The sequence below is a fragment of the Python bivittatus genome, unplaced genomic scaffold (genome assembly GCF_059951505.1).
Source record: "Python bivittatus isolate LINGU-HERP-01145 unplaced genomic scaffold, Pbiv_v1 ctg000690_np1212, whole genome shotgun sequence".
NCBI classification, from domain to species: Eukaryota; Metazoa; Chordata; class Lepidosauria; order Squamata; family Pythonidae; genus Python; species Python bivittatus.
In genome coordinates, this window is record NW_028277096.1 from 5,739,159 (window position 1) to 5,748,208 (window position 9,050).

Genomic DNA, 9,050 nt, shown 5'->3' on the forward strand with positions numbered 1-9,050 from the left:
ATTGAAAAAGGCTGTTGTAAAAAGGTACCTTGGCAAAAGGGCAAACAAGTTGCAATGGGTTGCAATGGGGCCAGACTGCTACCTGCTGGAAGAGGTATTCCAGTGACATCCACAATTTTGGCTCATTTGGGGGAAAGTTAAATAATAGCGCCCAACCTGTTTTCAGGCTTGGGGAGTTTTAAGGGTGGTGATGGAAGCCAGCAATTTGCCTGTCAGTGGCCTCCCATTCCCACCTTTTTTTTCCAAGTTTCAACTGAAATGTATGATTGTAAAATATAGTGCTATATTTCATCACTTACAGGGTTGCATTCAAAACTTAACAAGCAGCTAAGATTAGGTCCCCCATATTCAGAGAAAAGAAACCTAGTTCTCCACAGGAAAAACAGCAAGAATCAGGATGTCTGTCTTGTTTGCAAGCTTCCTAGGGAGATCACAATAGATATTTGATTAGACGAATGGTTCCATGGGCAAGACAAGATGTAAGACACTGCAAGTCATAGATATGGAACTCACAGTTGGAAAGGTTTTAGAATTGGGAAGAAACCGTGGAATGAGCAAGAGAAAGGGAAGAAACTGCAGACTCAGTAAATTACGTAATGGTTCAGTTCTTCTTACCTCCCCTCACAATTTTACAAAAGTACACAGTCACTGATAAGAGTTTTAGTTTTTAGTTTGAAAAAAATCTCAGTTGAAAATGAATGACACAGTGAGGCTTAGCAGCCGTGGGGCGGGGCGGGGTGGGGTGGGGCAACCAGTCCCACAAATAAAAAATTGAAGGCCTTAAATAGAAGTGCAGCTTCGAAACCTCTACATTGGAAAACTGCTTCCTGCCAACAGAAAAATCACAGGCACGGAAATGGCAACAACCATACAGAGATGCTGCAGGGGTCTGTGTGTGTGTGTGTGTGTGAGAGAGAGAGAGAGAGAGAGAGAGTGTTTGAGCAGGTAGGTTGCCTTCTGGGCCAGATTATGACCCTCCCTGCCATTCACTCTTTGGAATGGTTTCAAAGACCAGTGGGACCCACCCTAATTCCTTTTCTCCCCTCCAAATGATAAAGACAAAATGGGCCTCCCTAAGGATAAAAAAAGGCCTAAAACAGGCATCAAAAGTTCAGCTTTGTTTAGAAAACAAGAGTCCAGTGAGAGCATGGGCAATTCCCTACCCAACTTGGCTGCTAGTCCTGTCGGGCCTTCTTGCTACAGCCCTCTTCTGTGGGGCTGGTTGCTGTTGTGCTATCCTCCAGTTTCCGTTTGCTGCTCTCAGCAGGGGAGCCTTGGCTGATGTGTGGTTTGAAAGAGATGATGATGCAAGTCATGTTGTCGCAGCCTGTTCCATCACCAGATGTGTCAGGAGCCAAACAACGATCCAAGAGCTGTTTAGATAGAAATTGGAGAATAAATTCAGCATAAAATTCAGCTGTAGCATACACTCATTAAACTGAAGAGTAGAGAAATTCAGGCAATATTCTGCTGATTTCAGTTATCCCTGCCAGGCAGCCTGTAAATAGGCCTGCAGGAGGGAATCTTTGTGTAAACTGGATAAGATTTATTAGAATTGGACTAGGAACTTAGTGATTACCTTGTAATATTCTTCAGTTCCTGAAGGGAATCAGTTATCAAGATAGATGACTTGGTTCCCTATGCTTAATCACAACTGGGAGCCCAGTCAGTAAATAGAGTTCATGCCTGTCACATTCTGAAGTGGTTTCCAAGGGAAACTCTTCACAGTCCTGATCAGATCATTTCGCCTGGTAATCTTACTATGTCAAATAGTACTCAGGTCTTACATCCTAAAAAAATCTGCTAAACCTGAGAATTAAGTAAGTCTTTTTCTAGGCCTATACTTTATTTCAACTTTCATGCCTCCCATTCTCCAACTCACTTCTTCTACTATAGATGAAAGAGATCGCAGCTCTCCATTTTCACCTTTCTGTGTGATCTTGGATTGAACAAAATCCACAACCTCTTGGCTGCTCATGACATTCCTGGATTAGGGGCAAAAGAGAGAGATCATGAAAAGCAAATGGAAGACTAGGTTACAGTTACACCAACCTGCCCTCAGGTTTGCAGTATGTTCTCCTCCAGGTCTTGACTTGGTACAGGTTATTAGCACCCTCTACTCCTCAAGTATAATGAAAGAAGCTAAGTTTCATCCCACTATCATAGCAAGGATTCTATCCCAAAGCTCAATTTCCACCTACCAGATGCCATCACAGGCAATGACCATAAAATCATGGTCATCGTTGATTGTCAGCACCTTGATATCTGGCAGCGCTGAGATCATCTGTTCTTCTGGGGGCAAATTCTTGTTACGTTTGTAGAAATGATCTCCTAGGATACAAGGATGTTTAAAATATTTATCTGAGTGAGGGTTCACTGTTCTAGAGAAAAGTGCAGCAAAACAAGGAGAAAGCTGAGCTATACACACTAACTAAAAAAATCCCCAGTAGGTGACAGAACATCCAAGGCAGTTGTCAAACACAAAGACACCCTTGACACATCAGTTTTTTTTAGTTAACTTCTGATTTCCAGCAGCTAGCTACACGTTCCATTTCTTCCAAATCAAGCAGCTGGAATTCACTTCCATGATGGGCCAGGTCAAGCTGGCTTACTGTCAAATATTCATGAGGTGATTCTGGAATTTGAGCTTCATCCAACCACAGATAGAAAATAAAAGTAAACCCTCTTGAAAATAACTCCAAATGCAGATGGACTGGCTAGAAGCAGACCCATTTAATCTGAAATGCCATGTCGACAACATTTAGACCACTTTTAGTCAGAGAATTCACTACTAGAAACAAATTCTTACTTCGGTCTACATTCCACATTCACACATTATGCTATACTTTTTTGGCCAAGTCAGAGATGGCATCAACCATACCTACCTATGTTTAAAGCCAATACTTGTGAATAGGCATGTCCACACTTAAGCCAGCTTTAAAGTTTAGCACTGACCTAGTTTCTAAGCGCTGTTGCTGGAACATTCAATAGGGAAAGTTGTCTTAAGCCTTTGCTTTTGAGCTTTCAAAAGCCAGTTTGCTGACAATTGCTAAAAATGAAAGTGTTGACTTGCTGGGCCTTAGGCTGGATCAGAGCGATTTTTGGTTTGTGACCAAGCAAGCAAGAAGCACTATAAAAATAATATATTTTCTTCTCCTTTATACTATGACATAACTCCCTCTCCTTTGCACTTATGGCACTTCCATAGCTCCAGGTCAGATGACTGGAGAGACAGCTTCCTTTTTCAGGGAAAAAGGGGCTGCAGACTGAATGATTGTATGCGGAAAATTGACCATTCAAGAGGTGAGTGGGAGATTTGGTGTTCATTGCCATAGGTGGCTACTGGCCTATAACTCTAGCACATGCATACATGTTTACTCACCAATTGCTCTGGAGAGATTGAGACCACCGTTCACCCGGCCATCCATGGTTACTTTCCCACCAGCATTCTTTATTCTGGCCAACTCCACCTCATCTTCAGGCTTATGATCGTAGGACATATCCACAGCCTTGCCACCTTCAGACACCACACATCGGGAATCTCCAGCATTGGCTACTATTAGCTGCTTGCCTCTGATAAGTGCCACTACCGCGGTTGTGCCGCTGTCTGAGCCAGGCTGGAGAGTAAGAGGACTGTGAGGAGAGCCCATGCTGAAGCACAAGACTGGCTGAAAGAGTGGGCCCCAGAACCAGGACAAGAGCAACAGAAGCTCAGCAAATCTCAGAAAAGAGCACTGTGCCCCAATTCCTTCCCCACTTGCTTCACTGTGTACAAACACTGACCTTTTCTTTGCCTTCCATTCCTGGAAGCATCATGTCTTCATCTTCTTCCTCTTCTGCTTCTTCAGTATCATATTCTTCCTCCTCACTGCTGTAGCTATCCTCATCCTCACTGCATTCCTAATCAAAATGTAATACATCCACCCATAACAGAAATAAAATTGACCCCATGGCTCTGGCTGCTGTCCTGCATGCAGGACCTGAGGTACCTTCTTCTTCTTAGCCTTCATCTGTAAAGAAGGCTAAGTTCTGCTTTTTCAGCTCAGCTATGGAAGGACAAAATGCCCCTCCCCCCACTGCCCAAATGATGATGGTACCTCACTGTCGTCATCTTCCTCCTCTTCTGCATCCTCTGATTCATCTTCACTGTCCTCAAAGAACATTGACTTGATCACCTGCTGGCTCTTGGTTGCTGACGAGCAGGATGGCTCCACCTCACCAGTGGCAGGAGATGCTCCCTCAGCTGTCTTTTTTTGGAAAGCACCAGCATCCCCTCCACCAGCCACATCTGGACCATGCGAGGTGCTGATGGTTTCAGAGCACAATTTGCCATTTTTCTCCTCTTCTTCACCCTCTCTATGATGCCTCAAAGGCTCCTCAGCATCTACTTCACCATTCACACTTGGCTCCCGGGCATCCTCCTGGGTCGTATCTTTGCTTGGCGGGCCCAGCTTGCCCTTGACACAGTTTTGGCCATATCGAGTGAGAAGCTCTTCAATAGTCATTGCGGCCTCCTCATGCAGCAAAGCAGTCTCTTCATTGTCCACTGCATGGGAGTGTGAGGGGAGAAAGTGCAGCCAGTCTCAGTGATACATCCAGTTACCTACAGCTTTTTTTTTTTTAAATCATGGCTCAAAAGAGTCATTCATTATGGCTAAAGAAACACAGTTTTACACATATATAATATCCATCCACATACCAAAAACATAGATGGAATTATTTTCCCCACCATAAATTGCAGGTCCCAAGCCACTATGACTAGGCCTGCCACTAGTTTTGCTAAGCATATGAACTGTTTTTACCAAGCTGCAACTGTTTGGGGTGTGTAAGTGCAAACTTGATGCTCTCCAGAAGCTGGACTACAATTCCCATTACACCATGCTGGCTTAGAGCTCTGGTTTTCTCTAGGTTCTCTCTTGAAATTGGCATAGCCAATGAGACAGAGACAGATCTCTGGTTTGATTTGCTTACATCAATTCTCCTTGTTTATTTAGCACAACATAGCAAACGTGATCTCAGACATCTTTCCACTTTCAGGCTTTAAATCTCAGTGGAATATAGATACATCAAGGCTGGTAAAAGAGCTCCCCTTCTCCTACTTGGCTTTTGCCTCTTATCTGCACTGGACTGCAAACTGCTGCTTCACTCACCATCATCTTCATCTGCTACTTTCACCTCTTTCTCATCACCATCATCTCGAGACCGCCCTGACATCAGCGCTAGTTCCTTGATCACTTCTTCAGTTGTCAGCTTGGCATCAATGGCCAGAAAAGCATCCTCAAGTGCCTAATTGGGGGGGGGGGGGGAGGAAGATCTCTTTGTGATGGGTGCCCGGGGAGGCCACCATTAATATTAGAAACTGTTTAGATAGTAACTTATTCAAGACTTATGACACAGTTCTTAATAGCTCCAGTAAACAGGAAAATATTGTACAGCACCACAATTGATACCAGTGGACAGAAAGCTTTATGTCACCTTTTCTGTTACTATTACACCCCCCCCCAAAAAAAAGCCAATTTCAAACCAGACTGCTTCAATTTATGCTAAACTCTAGTTTTTAACAAGCAATTTAGTCATCTTACAACACAATCAAAGAAAATATCTTAAAAGGATCAAGATGACAAACACTGGGGAAAGATGGAAGGGAATCATGAAACAAGATCTGGTCATAGAAGTTAGCTGCGCTACTTTGCTTAAATTGGAAGAAAAAGGAGTAACATACCTAAAGCAAATTTAAAAGCTAGAATTTCTGTTGGCTAGTCCCAGAATAGCAACAAAAGAAAGTTGTGTTAATTCTTTCTTCCCTTGACTCTCCCACCCTGAAATATTCCAAAATCCAATAGTGAGCATTAAATACCCACTCAGCTCAGTGTAGACTATAAATGGAAAAAAATGGTTGCAGCAACCAAGCATCTAGGAGAAAACTATTAGAAGCACACTGTTCTATAGTCTTGGGAGATAGCCTTTCTGTCTTACCTTTTGTAGTTTCCCCTCCTTATATGCTTTCTGATCTTTGATGATCTCTGGCAGGTATTTGGCACAATACAGGGCTACCTCTTCTCCTAAGCAAAGAGACCAAGTTAGAAACTCACAGTCCCTTGTTTCATCCCACAAGTAACCTCACATTTGTTTCAGAGAAAATATGCTTCAGCATTCCAAAGCTGAACAAATGGGGTAATACTGAAATACAGTAACCCAAAGAACCATTTATTGGGCACATAGGAGTTGGGATTGCTTCTGGAATTGACAAATCCACAATTCTATAAAATCCACAGAGGATAATCAGGCAGACCATCAAGACTTCTTAAAAAGATAATGTTGTAATAATAACTGCTCCCCCTGGTCAGTTTTAATTTGGAAGCGCCTGCATAAGAATAAAAAGAGTTACTAACAATGAACCTCCTCAAGCTGTGTGTGTAAGAGCCTGCAAGATAGCCACGTATCCCAAAAGTGTCTGGTCCCAACAGATGCCCTTAAACTAGTGGACACTTTATTCCTGGGCAACCCTTACCTCCGTGACCATCGTAGACAGAGAACATTGCAGTCTCACTGTCTAGATCGGGAATGCAGTTGTGAGCATCCTGAAAAAAAGAAGGATCGGTAAAGGGGAAACAGCGACTACTGCGCAGCGGACCAAGCTCTGGAAATTCCCAGCAATGTAAGAAGGGGCCAAGAAAGTAAGCAGATAAACAAGCTCAACGGTCCTCGCAGCCTGCCAGTGCCACTGAGGCGCCGGACTATTAACAGCTCCGCAGCTGTAGGGACTCCATGACAGGGGACCCACGCGGAGTCCCTAGCCTTTAGTTCTGCCGAGGTAAAGAATAACCAGAACGCTTTTCCCAATGAAAGCCGCCATAACAGGCGAGGCTAGGGCCTCCCGTAGGGCAGAATCACCCAGCAAGACACCGTTCTCCCGCCCTCAGTCCGTCCCGCCCTCACCTCCATGGAGACCCGCCAGCCCTGCATGGCGCTGTAGCCGAAGTGCAGCGGGCGCGGCCCAATTCCGACACCATCCCCAGAGCTCTTGGCCGTGCTGGGCTGCGACAGGTAGGCACCCATGGCAGGCAGGCACGGGCCCCGCCGAGCCGGAGAAGGAAGAGCGGCAAAGACAGAAGGCAAACGACAGAGGGAAGGCGATTGGGGACCGGAAACAGACACCATAGAGTCCCCGCCGAGGAATCACGGGAACCGGATATGAGGCCGATGAATGATACGAAGAAAAAAAGAGAGACGTTTCCGAGCAGAGCGATTGCTAGAGAGGGTGAGGGAAACTGAGAGCCATCGCTGGACAGAAGGGGATGAATGGGGAGTGGGAGGGGAGAAAACCGGACGGGATTTTAAAAAACCATAGAGTTTGAGGGAGGAGGAGCGAGATTGCGTACCACTGGTTGCCGAGCAACTAAGGGGAAGGCCTGAAGGTATTTTATTTCCATTTACTGAAATGGCTTATATTCCTCTCTGTAGTACTGCGTCTCCTACGCAGGCCCACAGTACCGAATACAGAACTACTTCCATCAGCTCTAGCAGGGGGAGTAGGAGGCACAGTCTAATATCAAAACGGTAATTTGTCCAGATTGCTCAACAGCCATTACAGACACTCGAAACTGACTCTTGCCCAGAGATCGCAACTGATACTTGGCCGGGTTTCGGAATCTCCTTAGAAAGGAGAAAGGAGGATGAAGAAATGAGTGCCCTCTCAGGATTCTGTCCCGACAAGACCAATCTGAAATTAAGGATGTTTAGCAGTAAGGTGGCCAAGCTTACCCACAACCCTGAAGAGAGTTGTTTGGCCAAGGGAGTTGTTGGCCAAAAAGAGAAGGGGAAAAAAACGAAGGATTCCCCAAATTAGGGAAATGGCAGTTAAGATGCATGAAAATTATACAGTCACATTCACTAACTAATAATGAATTATTTTAAGGCAATAAATATAATTTGAAGGAAAACATACTCTGTGCTCAAAATCATTTGGAACTGAAAATCAAAGAGCCAATATATACCTTTACACAAATCTATGTGCACGTATATTAGAACAGTGTGTACAATTGTATCCACCATACTTCAAAAAGGATATTGTAGTTAGGGTAATAAAATGTGCTGTAGTGGTTAAGGTAGTCGTGGATAAAATTTGTCTATGTAGTCGCTAGGAATTGACAGCGACTTTAAGGGAAATAAAGTGGTTAAGGTGTTGGACTAGATCCAGAGACCCAAGTTCAAGTCTACAGTCAGCTATGGAAACTCACTGGGTGACTTTAGGCCATATACACTATCTCAGACCATCCTACCTCACAAGGATATTGTTGGGGAAAATTGGAGGAGAGAGCATTACGTACACTGCCCTGAGCTGAATGAAAGGCATGATGAGAAGAATAAATAAAAACCTGCCTTGAGGAAATGATACTTCATTTGAGTATTTTTAGTTTATAAAGAAAATGACTGGGAGTGAGCAGTGGCAGAACATCATACATATAAAATATTTGATATGGGGAAAATAATATTTTTATATAATAGGCTGGTTGGTGGCAAATCCAGGGCTGATGAAAAGGACTTCCCATAGCATACACAGTTGAACTATGGAACACATTTTTCGTCCAACCCCAGCAAGACTGTGATTTAGTTAGTAAACTATGATTCAGCATACTATGACTATGTTCACGCTATGTATGAGCCAGCTGTTAATTCGTGCAGAAGTCTTCTGATCTACTACAGTATCAATGTTCAAAACTATCGAGAGTTGCTTCCTCCTGATTCAGAATTTCTACAGGATCAGAGGGAGGTTTTCTAGCCACGTGTGCGATCAGCGGCGTTTCAGTGACGAATCTGAGAAGAGCCAAGCCGCTGCCGAATTCTCCCTTCGCCTCACGCAGCGATCGGGAAGAATACTTTCTCCCACTGGCTACGCAGACTGCTGGAAACACGGGACAGCTCTACATTGGCTAGTTCTGGGTCGCGCAAGCGCTGTGCACTCGAACATCAACGTGCGCAGGTATATCTTGCCCCTTCTTCTGCGGTCGTAAAGGACCCGCCCTGTCGCCTTGTCCCGCTGGAGCTCG

At 44.4% G+C, this 9,050-nt stretch overlaps 1 protein-coding gene across 1 annotated transcript; it reads right to left on the minus strand.

The window, feature by feature from the left end:
- Window positions 1-652: 652 nt before the first annotated feature.
- Window positions 653-7,161, minus strand: PPM1G (protein phosphatase, Mg2+/Mn2+ dependent 1G). Its single transcript, XM_007420863.4, has 10 exons — window positions 6,940-7,161; window positions 6,512-6,581; window positions 5,977-6,062; window positions 5,151-5,286; window positions 4,098-4,546; window positions 3,784-3,900; window positions 3,383-3,617; window positions 2,202-2,331; window positions 1,883-1,985; window positions 653-1,373 (listed from the first exon to the last, which is right to left on the minus strand). The coding sequence occupies exons 1-10, from the start codon at window positions 7,159-7,161 to the stop codon at window positions 1,176-1,178; spliced, it is 1,746 nt and encodes a 581-aa protein (XP_007420925.2). The 3' UTR covers window positions 653-1,175.
- Between the last annotated feature and the right edge of the window lie 1,889 nt (window positions 7,162-9,050).